The 15404-nt window shown below is 50.5% G+C and overlaps 1 protein-coding gene across 1 annotated transcript in view; it reads left to right on the forward strand.

Annotated features, from left to right (window-relative positions):
• PHAF1 (phagosome assembly factor 1) overlaps positions 1–15335 on the forward strand; it is a 39828-nt gene extending 24493 nt beyond the window's left edge. The window contains exons 11-16 of the mRNA XM_061576152.1: positions 339–421; positions 2045–2088; positions 3540–3589; positions 5181–5239; positions 6341–6413; positions 7470–15335. Coding sequence (XP_061432136.1) covers positions 339–421; positions 2045–2088; positions 3540–3589; positions 5181–5239; positions 6341–6413; positions 7470–7550 — 390 coding nt within the window. The 3' untranslated portion in view covers positions 7551–15335. The remainder of the gene's footprint in view (positions 1–338; positions 422–2044; positions 2089–3539; positions 3590–5180; positions 5240–6340; positions 6414–7469) is intronic.
• The last annotated feature ends 69 nt before the right edge of the window (positions 15336–15404 follow it).

Raw genomic sequence — 15404 nt, forward strand, 5'->3', positions numbered from 1 at the left:
TTCCGATTCCCGTTCCAATGACGTACACATGTACATGGCCGTGCACGTGGCAGTTTTGGCGCCAGCGATCGTAACGTGCAACGGTCGTGTAGCTACGGACCTCTGCGGCGAGCACAATGTCTTTATAAAAACAGCGGGGCAACGCCTCTCAAAGCAAAATGAATGCTGAGCCGCTTGTGCGTTCCGAGATTTGGCGGTGAACGGGACACCCACCCTGCAACTTGCCGACGTCTCTGAAGGGGAAAGGATGAAACACGTCCCACGCGACGGGCAAAGCAGTTAACGCCATCTGCCATCTGTGTGCGTCCCCCCCCCTCCCCCATCCGCCTCCACCACAGGACATTCTATTTGACGCGGCATCTCATCAGGTGAAGAAGTTTGTGCTGCACACAAACTACCCGGGACACTACAACTTCAATATGTGAGTGCCGCGCCAAACGCCGGCGGCGCGTGGTGCGACCGCCTGCGGTCTCTTCATCGAGTCACATGCCCAACGTTTAGTCCTGGCCATCCCTCCATTATATACCGAACGGATACGTTCCTAATATCTTCTTGGTTCTTTCGGTAAAGTCACGTAGAATGTAAATAATAAAATAATAAAAATAAAACATTATCAAATAATTCTCACGACGTTTCGGCCACAACGCAAGCAGCCGTCCTCAGGTGGAGAACAGGTCTATCGAGAAGACAGTCTGAATGACACACCCCAGGCTTGGAGCGTCTATTTAAGCTTAGAGTCGTGAGAATTATTTTATTATGTTTTATTTTTATTATTTTATTATTTCCATTCCGCGTGACTTTACCGAAAGAACCAAGAAGATGAATCCCTGCAGTCATGAAAGCTTTAAATCGAAACGTTCCTAATACTTTTGTCCGTAAAGTGAAATTCCATTTGTCGAGCCCCTGCTTTTTTACCCATTGACTTACGATTTGCAATTGGGAGTACGCATTCCTTGGGAAAACCGATTCAGCCCCAAGACGAAATAAAATTACACTTAAGAATGCGGCAAAGATAATTTTCTGGTAAGATATCAATAATAGTGTAATAATCCTTCGGAGACGGCTTCGGAATCGGTCCTCTTTATTTTCAACTCCACGATACACTTATTTCACTCATGCTCCGTTGTTGGCAGACAACAGAGAGCGGGCAGACTTCACACCAGCTCCCACCGCGCACGTGGCACCCGGAGCCCCGTCCGCGCGTGGCTCTCGCCCTGTTCGTTTCCCAGTCTGCTCTCGATCATTCTCTCTCTCTCTCTTTTAATCCCTTCGTCACGTGGTCCCCCCAGCAAATCCTCCATGGACAGCCTCGACCGTTCTCGATGGTTCCCTGTCACTCCCGGGACCACGCCTCTCATCCGGATCCCCATTAGCTGGGGCCCCGAATGGCTGGGCCAATCACTCCTGATGACATGCCGTGATCACGCCGGGCCCACGCTCCCTATCTCAACCCTTATTGGCTACAAAGCAGGACCGGCAAGCCAATCCCCACGTGAACCCTCTATGGCTGTTATTACAATAGTACTCAAGTCGCGAGTGCGGGGGAAGGACAACAAACTAAATACAAAAAGCAGTTCTTGAGTTGCCGTATAATGATGACTGTACTACTGTTTTAGAGACTGGTTTTGGGAGCTGAGTTAAAGGCTTGAAAATGTTTAGCACGTGTCTTCATTACCAAACTAGCAGCCCCCATGCCCTGTGGACTTGTTTGACCATCCAGCCGGCCAGCAAAACTGTTTTTGAATCTCGTAGGATGTTAGTACGATCGCCGCGGATCCACAGCCGGGGTGGAGGGTGGATAGGGGGCGGGCATAACGTCACGTACACTGCGCACCGCCCTGCGATTCGGGTGACGATATCGCGTAGATGTGCCGGTGACGTCAACCTCGCACACACGCGTGCTTGCCCGGCAACAGCTAGCCAGGAGTCTAGGCTGGAAACCAGCCAGCAAAACTTGTTTTTTCTGAAATAGCACACGAAGCGTTTGATATACCCGCAGCGGTCACTAGGGCTAAGAGTGGCGGTGGTGCTTCTCTATCCACAGATACCACCGATGCGACTTCCGGATCCCAATCTCTTCTCGATTCGGTGAGCACTCAATCTCATCTCCACCCCCTCAACATTCGTCGGCTTCGCCCAGGGCCCATTCAAAGCGCACACACCAGCAGAGGACAACCAGCGTCTTTGTCGTTCACTTAGAATTTGAAAGTGCACGTCGCTCTTGCACGGAGAAACGTGTTTCGTCAACTGGTTCGCACTTCAACTTTGTTTTATTTGCGGTTTACTTGCTTTTATTCCAGGAGATCCACATCGAGCCGTAGGGCTCATTTTCACGGGGTCCTGCCGCTACGTTGGGTTTTTATTTGAACCCTTTCCCGTTCCAAGACGACCGCAAGTTGCAGGGTGTGGCTCCCGTTCACCGCTGAATATCAAAACGTGTGAGCGGTTCAGCGTTAGCTTTAGTTAGAGGGACGTAGCAACGCTGTTTTTAAAACACTGTACTCACCGCACAGAACTGTAGTGACACGACCGCACTCTATGATAGCTGGTGCCAAACTGTGCCTGCACCCCCTTGTGGGAATCTCAGTAACGATAAAGTTATTTTAGTTTTCCTTCCGGTTCTGTTCTGATGATGTACACATACATCACCGGAAGAGAATCTGAATAAAAACTGATGACGTACATCATTGGAATGGGAAAGGGTTAAGATGTTTTCAGCCAATTAATGAATGAGTGTGTATCCATGTGGGGGGAAACCTTATCACCCGGAGCATACCCACACGTGCGAGGGGACAACGCTGTATCCACCGTACAGATACAAACAGATGGCGATTAGTCCACTTGCTGTACTGCCTCCTCCTGGCAAACCAGGGCAGGACATCTCGATGCGCATGGGAAGGCAGTTTCACAACATCTGTGCGGTGATCCATCAATCCTCGCTGCTGCCACCTCCACAGTGCTGAATGACAGGCAGCCACGTGCATAGCCACCAACCGCCTGGCTAATTTACCCATGAAAACTGAATCTCAAAGACTCTTTGTCAGGATGGTCCTGTCAAGTTTTCGCAGGTGGGGGGACGATATTGCCCCTGTGCAGAATCCGATTTGAGAAATGTTTTCGCAGGGTAATCTTTTTCGCAATAAAAAAAAAAATTCCGGCGACAGTTATATTAGCTTGAGACAGTCTTGGTTTCCGAGCGCAACTTCTTATTTGTGATAAAAGTTGGAGAGTGTGCACCCGTCGTCGCCAGTAGGCACGATGATGACCGCCGGTCGAGACCGGAAAAGAAGTGGCACACCCAACGAGAAGAACACGCCCATGATAGCACGTTTTCCGTGGAGATGGAACGATAGTTCAACAAACTACATTTTTTATCCACACGTGGAGAAATGTCTTCATAGCTTCAGAGGCCTTTCAATTTCCACGTCCTGGTAGCGCCGGTGGTGACTGACTGTGGTGCGAGGTCCGCGACCTTCAGTCGGGCGACCGCAGCTACGTTTAGTGGGACTGCATCGTGACGGGCCGCTTTGTGTTCACAGACTCGAGCGACTTGCAGAAGGAGCCGTTCGTCATCACCGCTTACACCAAGGTGAGCGCCGTGCGTGATGAGAGAGAGAGCGGTACGTGCGAAGAGACGGCCTAGCGGGGTTTGTCCCCTTACGCGCGTAGCACTCCGTGGCTCGGCATCACAGTGGCGAGAGGGGCGCGCCACAATGGCTAGGAGATGTTGACTACCTCGCTTGGTATTCACAATCAACGTTTTTTGGTTTAGATCGCGTTATTTATAAATGTGTCGTAACCCTCCACCACCCGACACGGCCAATCAGTAAAAAAGTGTCACGTTGACAAAAGACAAAATAGTTCACTGCTTTAGCCCACCGGTGTGTTGAAGCGTGAAACCACAACATTTACAATTTTTGAGTACGACGTTTCGCTGGTAATTGCATCCAGCATCATCGGGCAATTCGCCAGAATGGTGAGGCTCTGCTCTGTCTCCCGTTCTTATATAGAGCAGCAGCAGCAGGGTGACGTCATCATTAACTCGCTTGGTATGCAGGATGTCATGGGTTCAATCCCGAGCCTTGACGCCTGCTGTATATTTGGAGTTTGCATATCACTCTCTCCTCATGGTCGCGTGAATTTTTCTCCTGGTCCTCCAGTTTTTCCCTCCACGTTTAGAATCGACATCACGCTTTTATAGTATTTAGGCTGTTCTACATTTCTACGCGATAAGCCACTTTGTTAAGCTATCATTCGTGGCCAGGTCGCTTCTGAAAAATAGCTACATAGCTCAGTGGGCCTTACCTGGCAAGATAAAAATACTAGTTCGTTTTAGCACCAGTCTGTACGGCGACCTCTGCTGTTGATCCGATCGATGGTCGTTCGTTCTCTTCTGCGGCACCCACAGTCTGGGGCTGTCTTCCTCCACGCCTTCCATCCGTGCTGTCAGCTCCCTGTTCCCCCCTATTCAAGTCCAGGCTCAACACGTTTTTCTTCTCTTCTGCCAATGGCTGACTGCCTCACTCTCTCTTATATAATTGTTACCACCGTGTCTGTAATGCAGCAGTCTAGTGTACATCCACATTGTATCGTCCTGTGTTTTTTCTCTTCTGAAGCCTCTGCATCGTTTTTTGGCGCTCCTACTTGGTTAATATACTGCACGGGCATCGCAAGGCTCCGGTATCGAATCCTCGGCCTCCTGCGTACCAAGCGAGATAGATAACATCTTCTCGCCATGGTGGCAACCCCCCTATATTGCCAGCGCTGTTGTGTGTGTTTCCGGCATCGTGTGTGTGAGCTGATAGTTGTGTGTGTGCAGTGTGTGAGCTGATGATTGTGTGCGCGCGGTGTGTGATCTGATAGTTGTGGGAGTGTAGCAGTTAGCGTGCTGCGCTACGAACCCAGTAAACCGGGTTCGATTCCCGCTCATGGCCAACACCGGTGACGATTATCTGAACCGGTCCTGGGCCTCCCCTAGTTCGACTCGGCCTTAAATGTTTATCTGGTGCGGTGTGTTAACATCGCCACTGGAGAGACAAAGGCGGACAGGCGTATTGCTGGCCACCCCACCCTCTCGTGTGCCTTGCCGGCCTTCATAGGTGCTACTCGCTAACAGCACTTGCCCCTACAGTCTGTTAAGACTACACGGGGGATCTTTGTTGTGATGTTGCGATGTGCAGTGGGACTCGGTGCAGGAGATCCTCCCCCATCCTATGGAGCATCCCGTGGTGCTCAACAGGTGAGGATTATCATCTTACCTTCCTGTCCTGTATTTTACATGTATTTATTTAGTGGCACCTTATCCCAAGGCTGCTTTACAAAAATAATAACATTAAATTTCGATTTAAAGCTTTCGTGACTGCAGGGATTCATCTTCTTGGTTCTTTTGGTAAAGTCACGTAGAAGGGAAATAATAAAATAATGAAACTATAAACATAATAAAATTATTCTCACGACGTTTCGGCCACAACGCAAGCAGCCGTCCTCAGGTGAAGAACAGGTCTGTCGGAAAGACAGCGTCAGACGCTGTCTTTCCGACAGACCTGTATTTTATTGTGTTTTTATTTTATTATTTCCCTTCTACGTGACTTTACCGAAAGAACCAAGAAGACAGTTTTAAAGAAATTAGTTTGTCAATCTCGATGATTTAAAAGTCCATAGCTCCAGCGACTTCCTAATATTGGAAAGCAGAGTGTTTCAGATGGCCGCAGAAGCGGTGACCGCCGTTTTTTTTTTTTAAATCCTTTAAATTAAGTTCGCTTGCTTGCTTGCTTAGGACCGTGCAAATCTTTCGGTCGTTTTTTAACCCACTTCCCGTGATCCAATCGAGCTGACATTTTGCACACAGGCTCGTTGTGCGTGACAATGCATTTTCGTGAAAAAAATTCCAATATTTTACACTGTTCAGGGAAATTTTTTTAAATATTTAATTACCAATTGTTTAATGCTGCCAGACAATCATCTGACCCATAGGTGGCAGCCATCTCAAGCCAGAGGACGAGAGGACTCTAGCCGCCCCGATGCCACGCATATAAAGGATTTATAGTGAAAAACTTTGTTTTTACGGGTTAATTTTTGACGGCTAACCCAAAGGCCTCCGTTGCTGCTGAGAGGATGACCGGGGTTCGCGCGATAAATAGTTTATGCTCCTTGACAAGGTCGCAGCAAGGTATTGCGGTTCATTTGGTGTCGTGCCTTTTGTGTGTGGTGTAACGAGCTCTCCGAGACGGCCCTGGCATTTAAGGAGGGCGGGGGGGGGGCTCTTATCGGAAGCACAAAGTCGTCAGCATGATAGTTTGTAAAACTGTGGATTGCGCACATCTCACACGTGTGTATTCAGGTCGTCGTCTGCTAACAACACGAACCCATTTGGCTCCACCTTCTGCTATGGCTTCCAAAGGATGATATTTGAGGTGAGGATGCTGCTTGCCCCTTTGTTTTCAGTGCAAGTGAAGGCTGCTTCCCTGCTCATATATGTATATGTATGCAAGTTGAAATTCTTTCGCACTGTACGGAGACAACCTTGATAATTGGAGGTGCGGGGGAAGAACAACAAACGAAACATAATAAGCAGTTCTAAAGAAATGAGTTTTCAATCTGTAATATTTTAAAAAGTGTAAAGCCTCCAGTGGCTTCCTAATATCTGAAGGAAGAGCGTTCCAGACGGCCGCGGAAGCAGAACTGAATGCGCGGGATGTGGTGACCGTCTTTGTTCGACGGCCAGCCAGAAGCCGTCGCTGCTAGCGAGGATGACCTGGAGCTCGCGTGACGGTGGTTTACGTTACGTACCAGCAGTGGCTCTCATCTCTATTGGCATTAGCGTGGTGAGGTGCGGGGGCGGAGGTAGGGTGAAGCAGGATTTTTTTTGTAGGATGACCACAGTTGACTTCTCACATAGTGGTACCTATTTTATCTGTCCTGGAAGGATGATGGGCCGAGTAAACCCATGAGCGGGATTTCAAGTCGTGTGCGTTTAGCGCTCACCGTAGTTGGAGAGGTGGGGATGGGGGTGGGGGGGTTTCTCACCTACGTTTCGTGGCTTCAGTTCGCATGGCCGCGGCATTGAAGCGACTCGCCACGCTATTCGGGTGCTAGAGGGTAACACGGTAAATCCTCGCTTAACGCGCGGTGTTCACGCGATGCGTTTTCGCTTTAACGCAGTTCTTCTGTCAGGGAACACTCTCCACACAACGCACCGTTGCCGGCAATCCGGCCAACACAAGTGATGATTATCCGAACCGATCCTGGGCCTCCCCTACGTCAAACTTAGCCCCCAAATGAGTACCTGGTGTGGTGTGTAGTAAACATCACCACTGGGGAGAGAAAGGTGGCCGGGCATGGTGCTGGCTACCCCACCCCCTTGTGTGCCATGCCAGCCTTCATAGGTGCTACTGACTAACAGCACCAGCCCCTACAGTTAATTAAAGGCTATACGGGGTGTCTTTGTGGTGTGTGTGTGTGCTCGGTAGGTGATGGCGAACGGACACATTGCGTCGGTGACGCTCTACTGGCCCCGGGCGGTGGGCGGTGTCCGTCACAACGACGCATGAGCCCACAGACTGACGCCAGCAGCAGCAGCAGCTCCGCTCCAGATCCGATTAGTACTACGAGCCACCCCGGGTTTTTGTTTCACAAGGGAACCCCTGCGTCACAGTAATGTCAGATGTGGGCCGCCAATAATTGGCGGCCGTTGGTTTAAAAATACCCCACAAATGCTGGCGACGCATGCGAGCAGCGCGCAGGCGTGTCTGCAGGAGGGTTTTTTTTGCCGTCAGGTTCAGGGAGGCCCCGGGGGTGTGTCTGTGTCGGGAGGCCGAGGTCTGTGCCGGGAAGCGCTGAAGCCAGCGCCTACGCAAGGTCCACATTTCAGGCTTCACCGACCTACCGGAGGTTTCACCGGACTCTCCGGCACAGAAAGGGCGCTGTAGAGTCGGCCAAGCAAGCAGCGAATGAACAATAAGAAAATATTAATTCGGTTTTGTACATCTTTGTTTGGCTTTTTCCCAGATCCCTGAGGGTCTATTTTAGCGGACACAGGCACCGGTGAAACCCGTTCACTTTTGACTGCACAGCGCTCAGCCAGCACGGTGTAGAAGAATGGCTTAAGGGTTTACAGGAGGAAGATCCCTCGCCTCATTTTCGGGGTTGTTCCCAAACGTTGGCACGTGGCTCTGTGTGTGTGGACAGAGATCCGGAACAGGTTCACAAAGCCCAGATTGTAAAAAATAAAATAATAAAAAAGCTTTGAGCAGAACCAAAACGGTGGTTCTTCTGGAGCTGGAGAATGTGTTGGCTGAAGTGAGCCACGCATTTTACCACTGCGAATTCCCTAAGGTTCCCCATCCCCAGCCTCCACTCTAAAACTAAAAACCCGCCCAGGCTAGATGGAGCATTAGTCGTCCACAGGTTGTCGCCGGTTGAGCAGGCGACGCAGCTACCCGGCGCGCCCCACCGGGTTGTCCTCGTAGAGCCTCGTGGTGCCGTCCCCTGCGTTCGTTTTAAAGGCCAAACGAAATTCCACTTGACGATGCTGAATGAGCCAAGCCCCGGAAGAGACCATTTTTTTTCCTTCCCGATTCCTTTTGTGGGGGGAAAATCATTGGAAGTTTGGGGAGTGAGGAGGGGAGAGGGGGGGGGGGCCCGTTCATTCCCTGCACTAAAGTGGAATTTGGTTTCGGGCCGAAATCGCACAATTTTCAAGTGGCGTGTGTTCCCCAATCCATTCCCCCACCCCGCCCGCCCGCCCGCCCGCCCGCGCCACCCGACGACACGGCTCTCCGCTGGCCAAAAAAGAACCGAAGCATCATCCTCGCACTCTCCGTCGTGTCAAGTCCGTCAATGAAAAATCAACTCTTCGACCGCCGAACATTTCACCGGGGAGTGATGGCAGCTCGTTCCGTGCGAGGAGTTTGGCGGACAGTCCCCTGCCGGGGCACGGTCCTTCCCCCTCCTCCTCCCCCCCCACTGACCAACACGCAAACGGAATCTCTAAACGAAGCCCGCACGCTGGTCCGTGACCTGCGCAGTCAAGTGTTGTCGTAACCTCGGGCCCTACCTCCTCAAGTGTCCACGACAGTGGGCGGCTCAGGTGGCTCGCGTCGACGGCGGTTGTCGTCGGGGGAGCCACTGAACCAGCGTCGCTCGTGTCCCAGGGCTCACACCCTGGGCTCACATTCACAAACCAGCTTTGCGAGCGGCGTACACTGCACAAAACACCCTCCATTTTTCTTTTTGCACTTAATTTGGTCTTGCCCACCTGTGCGCGGGGCACGGAGCGCGGGGGGACGTAGCGCGTTACGGACAGGCACAGAGTAGTGACCACTTGTGTCCCACCACGCAGCTAAAGAGCACAGCTTAGAGCCGGGGGGGGGGGGGTGGGGGTCGGCAAACCTGCAGCTCCAGAACCGCACGCGGTTCTTTACAGACTGCTTCGCGACGTAACGCATGCATGTACGTCTTCTTCGCAATGTGTTGCGGCCCGTGAAATATTGAGTTTGGTTTTTTTTTACCGAATTTGAAAAGAAATGACTCTTGTTATTTTGGTTGCCGGACCCCCCCTGGTTTTAGAGGTGGCGGTTAAAGAGTCGTTCCCGGAACGTTGTTGCGCCAAGGCCTACGGACGCATCTCTTGGGTCTCGTGTCCTTCGGGAGTTTCCGTGCCGGAAAAAAAAAACGCTTTGGCCTCCTTGCTCGCGTCCAGATGCTCTGTCCGCGGTTCGGACGCGGTCGTCACGGAACGCAAAAACGTGCGCGCACTCAATTCATCGTTTCTTTACCCTGCGATGAGAAGACGAGAGAGAGAGAGAAACGATGATGTCACATCCCTGTCTGCCCCCACGATTTACCCCGCATTCTTCTACGGGGAAATTGAGTTTTCAGGTCCATAACGGCGTACAGCCGTTTCAATACGGGCAAAGAAAAACATTTCTATTTGTTTGTGTTTCTCCCTTGTGATGGGACTTTGTAGGATGAACGTTGAGATTTATAAGGAGCACGGGGTGACCAGTAAGGTCTGGATTGGTCTGTGATAAGGTAGGCACTGATCAGGGGTTGACAGGTTTGTATTACTAAGTTGCTTTTCTCATTGGCGTTTGCAGTTTTAACCATTGCCGGTTTTGGCTGTTGCCTTGGTCGTCTCGCTCACGATGAAGCCGTTGCCCAGCTCTCATTTTCGAGTTTTTCCATCGACCCCGTCTCTCTCCCCCTGTTGCACCCAACCCATTCCGATGTTTGATACGCTTCGAACTGTTGTCATTTTCAAGAACACGTCAATTTTTTTTTAAACTGGAAAACGAGCAATGGGTCACAAGCGTTACGATAACAAGAAAGGTCCGCCGAGGAGCAAAGCGAGTGATAAATAGCACTGTGCCTGCCTGATTTTACGGGGGAGGTACAGCAATAGGTATATAATAAGCAGGTAGCAATGAAAGCCCAAAGTAGTTCGGTGAATGGTCTTTACTCGGGGCAACGATTCAAGAATTTCATGTTTTTTTTAATTGTCTCCTAGGTATTACGTCTCTTTCTGTAGTTTTGTTATTGCTCCATTAGCCTGATCTTAACAGCATATCACTGCTTATAGTTTGCATACATTCTCAACGATCGGCTCTCGCACGCGTGGCACGGTGAGCGCTAAGGACGGATCGCGATCGATGAGGCCGTGGTTGAGGTTACACCACCACCACTCATGCGCAGATTTACTCGGAACGTGGAGAGAGGGGCATGGGGGGGGGCGGGCAGTTAACCCTGAGATGCGGGATGTTGCCGTTCAAAGTCCCCCGGGGAATTCGGAGAGGACCCCTCCCGGTTAACGACGTCCGATTTATTCATCGGGTTAACGCTGAACTACCACGCACACGCACAGATGAACTGTACGGCCATCGTGGTTTTTTTACCAACCCTCCTCCCCGTATAGCCAAAGTCCACTAACGCCGTTACGTGGAACGGCGACCACCAACGTTTTAGACGCATGCCGGTGCCGCGACATTGTGCCGCTAGGGGACGAATGCCACTGGGGGGGGGGGGGGGGGGGCGAGATGTAAGGTGCTTTTGAGTTGCTGAGGGAGGCGCCACCCAGAGGTGTGGACTCGAGTCATGTGACTTGGACTCGAGTCAGACTCGAGTCATGAATTTGATGACTTCAGACTCGACTTGGACTTGCATAACAATGACTTTGTCCCACCTCTGAGGTGTGGACTCGAGCCATGTGACTTGGACTCGAGTCAGACTCGAGTCATGAATTTGATGACTTCAGACTCGACTTGGACTTGCATAACAATGACTTTGTCCCACCTCTGAGGTGTGGACTCGAGTCATGTGACTTGGACTCGAGTCAGACTCGAGTCATGAATTTGATGACTTCAGACTCGACTTGGACTTGCATAACAATGACTTTGTCCCACCTCTGAGGTGTGGACTCGAGTCATGTGACTTGGACTCGAGTCAGACTCGAGTCATGAATTTGATGACTTCAGACTCGACTTGGACTTGCATAACAATGACTTTGTCCCACCTCTAGCGCCACCATACGGAAAGCCTCCTCGCTTAACGCACGCTTGCCCACGTGACGCTGTGACGCGGTTCTTCCATTCGGGAACACCTTTCGTACAACGCGAAAATGTGCATCGTCCCCCCCGTTATAACGCGAGACGTCCCCCCCCCCCCCCCCGTTATAACGCCGGACGCGCGCCCCGTTATAACGCGGTTTCTGCGCGACCGACGAACTACTTTCTTGACCTGAGCAGCTGAGTGCTACAGGACGCCGAATGAAAGAGTAACGCAGTGGCGGGGTTCCCTCCGTTATCTGGCCCGCGCCGCCTCACCGCGCGGTGTGCCTAGTCGTAGTCGTAGTAGCATCGTATCGCAACCAAACTTTATCGTCATATTATTTATGGGGAAAATTGTTTTCGCTTGGCGTGGCACATTTCAGGAACGCATCTACTACTGCCGCGTTAAACGAGGACTCGATGTACGTGTCAAGCCCCTTCGTGCGCGATTGACCGAGGCAATCCCTCGGCTCAGCCGTGTTCCCGTGGTCGCAGTCGCTCGCTTGCTGCTGGGGTACACTGACGATGAAAGCACGCCGCTAATTTAGAAAATAATTCACACAGGTAGCACTGACGAGGTTTGCCAAACGGCTGCGATGTGCTTCAAGTCGCCAGGGCAGCTCAGGGCAAATCTCATGCCAGGTTACAATCGGAGCTGAATTTTAAGCGCCCTCCCCGCTGTCGTTGTTTTGAATCCCAAGTGTTGGCCCCATAGGGTCCTATAGCTACGCGTCCATAAATACTTCACTCTGCAGCTTTCCATCACGGTGCACAGTTCTGGCGGTTTTTCCCTTTTCACCGTACGCCTCTGTTGGTTATTCATGCTGTTCACGCGGCGGTCTTCTCTTTCAAGCGCCCTAGTTCACAAAGCTGCGACCTTCGTATCTACTGCATCGATCGCCCGCGTGTCACAAGCATACATTTAACGTGTCGTATGCACACAATACGCTGAAAAACCCAGGAGTGCCACTAGAGTTCCTTTTTAACGGGACAGATTTCACGTTTGAAATGACGCAGTGCAATATTGATCGTCGAGTCAACTGCCGTGCCCCTGGGCCAGCGTTCTTCACTCATTTTCACAGGGAGCGGCGTATGCGGCTTTCGCCGAGGGTCGCCACACATTTGAAACCATTGGATTTGTGACAGCACGATGGAGTGTTTTTACATTTGTGTATTGTCGGGGGCTAGCAAATCAGGGGGCTGCGGTGGCATTGCAGTGAAGAACACTGCGCTAGACCGGTCACTGGGTTGCATGGCGCGTGACATGTCACCTGCCCTTCAGCATGTGCAGGTTTGGTCCACCGTAGGTCGTGTAAACGCAATAGCCTGCGTTCGACCCAGGTCTATGTGGCTTCACCCGTGGGTGGTTCAAGTTTATTGATTAGGTATAGCCCTGTGAGCCATTCGGCTCTTGAATCGGGTGCAACCGCAACAAACAAAAAAACAAAAACATGAACAAGAAAACATCTTAAAGTGAATATGTGCAAACAGAAAATCCAAGAAAAGACGGCAACATATTGAGCTGGCCCCCTTGTGCGGTGGTACGTGTGTAGTAGAGGTCTGTTCGAGTTGGTGTGTTGCGCACACGCGAGACATTTTCACGAGTTGGTGCCTGCGATGGGGGTAGTTGTGGCAAGTAGGTTTTTGGCTGGATGTTTTGTTTGCGATAGCCGAGTTTGAGTGGTGCTCTCCTGTGTGTGTGTGTGGGAGGGTGAGATTTTTTTTTTCTTTGTTTCGTGCAAAGTGTAAATCAAAAAGGACTCGGTTCTTGACATTTACCAGCAGGGCCTCGCTGCAAAGAGGCGTGAAGACTCAGCCGAGGCTTTGCTCGGTCGAGCTTGCAATTTACTCGTACTAGTATTCTTATTAGTAAGTGTCAGTGCGATGTTTTAAGTGAATTTCAGTTGAAATGTACTGACTGCGAAAACCATCCTGATTTTGCGCTTGGCCACGTAGTTCTCTGTAACTGCGACTTCATGCCCCGGTGTCCTGGTGGCATCTGCCAGTGAGTGTCTCGTCACTCGCTGCCACTGGCTCCTCCTGTCGCTTTGTTGTCACGCGGTCACCTTAACTGGGCCATGTCAGCCATCCGCGTGGCCATGCCTCGGCGTGTTTAGTCGCAAGGCTCAAGAAAGTCTAGATTTGAAGCTTTCGTGACTGCAAGGATTCATACTCCTAGTTTTTTCGGTAAAGTCACGTAGGTAAAAAAATCAATTAACATAAAAAAAAAATTAATCAACATTTAATTTTTAAATTAAAAGTTAATAAAAAAATAAAATATTTAATAAAATAATCTTTAATTTCATTTTGAAATAAAAAAAATAATCAAAATAAAATACTAATTTTTTTTTCTTTCATTTTTTACCTACGTGACTTTACCGAAAAAACTAAAGAGTATCAAGAAAGTCTGCCTTCGCATAAATGTGCCCCGAAATGCCCACAACGTCGGCGCACGGGTGTGGCTACGCACGGCGCAAAATTCAGTTCAACGTAAGACACGTGCGTACACGTGCGTAGGCTCGGCAGAGACGAGATCCATTCTTGTCGCGGCTAACCTCGAATGGCGCAGCGGGAACACTCGCAAGAAGGGCCTGGTTTGAATTCCCTACTCGGGGGGGGGGGGGGGGCGGGGGGGGATGGGAGAGGCGCCTTTCTCCGTTTTGAATTAGTTTCATCCGAGTCCTCTTGTTTCCTTTCGTAGCTAATAACAACAGAAGGCTAATGTAAATGCTATCGGCCAATCAAATTACTCAATTGGTGATCGCACACAGACGCCGCACAACAACGTCACCCCTCCCGCAAACATTTGGCAGGACCCTCTTGCAAAAAGATTCCTGAGGCTCTCGTGGGTAATCAAGTTGAATAGGATAATCATTCTCGCGAGAGTGTCTGTCCAAGGTGAGGGTTTGTTTTATTCTGGCCCAACGTGTCAAAAGCTTCCATTAAAGCTTCATCATTCAAAGCAGATTCTGTGTAAGCGGAACCTTGAGCAGAACTTTTCTCGTGACATCGCACACTCTCTCTGGTGGCTCCCTCGCACCTGCGTTTGACCCCCAGGTGAAATGGTCCACACATCAGTGGGGTGTTGACCACATTCACTGGGTGGGCCGAATGCCAGGGTTTTTTTTTTTGTAAGGTCTTCGTGTGGATTCAACACGGTTCAAGACTTTTTTTCCCCCCTCCTCTCTCGGCAGCGTTACAAAGCACAACATTTTTCACAAGACTTGGCTTCCAATATGGGTCGAGGGCATGTCCGTGTGTTGTTACAGGGCCCGAGTGGCAACGTTGCCCATGTAGAATATTGGCTGCCCCCACGAACCGCGGGATTTGTAATGTGTCCGCTTCTTTTTATTTCTTTCCGCTTTTCACTGAAGCATGACGATTGCGACAGTGTTGTCGAAACTGTGGTTGTCATGCCTCGGAGCAGAGCCTGTGGTTTAATAAAAGACTTGAGTGACCAGGCACCAGTAGCGGTTTTATCCGTGCCATTTACACTTTTATGAACATGAGTAGCGTCGTGGATGTTTCCATTGAGGTGTTGATTGTACATGTGTACGCCTGTTTTCCTGTGGAAAGACCGGTTCCCGTCATGAGAAATGAGGAATTTCCACCACTTGCTCACACCCAATCGTCAAGTGGTGATGAGCAGCACGTGTTGTTTTGTGTGCAGCGGAGCAGAGTGCTGGCTGCCGGCACTTTGGTTTCGCCGCGTTCGAGAATGGGCATGTATGATAAATTGTCACGATTCAAGGTCACAGTGTGATTCAAAATAATCATTTTTTTTTTAATCTCTGTCCGTCTCTGTTGCGTTGTCTGTTTCGAGTCCGTCTCCCCTCTTGTTGTGTTGTTACGTTCACCCGA

The sequence above is a fragment of the Lethenteron reissneri genome, chromosome 60 (assembly GCF_015708825.2).
Source record: "Lethenteron reissneri isolate LAM-NWPU_2019-01 chromosome 60, ASM1570882v1, whole genome shotgun sequence".
NCBI lineage: Eukaryota > Metazoa > Chordata > Hyperoartia > Petromyzontiformes > Petromyzontidae > Lethenteron > Lethenteron reissneri.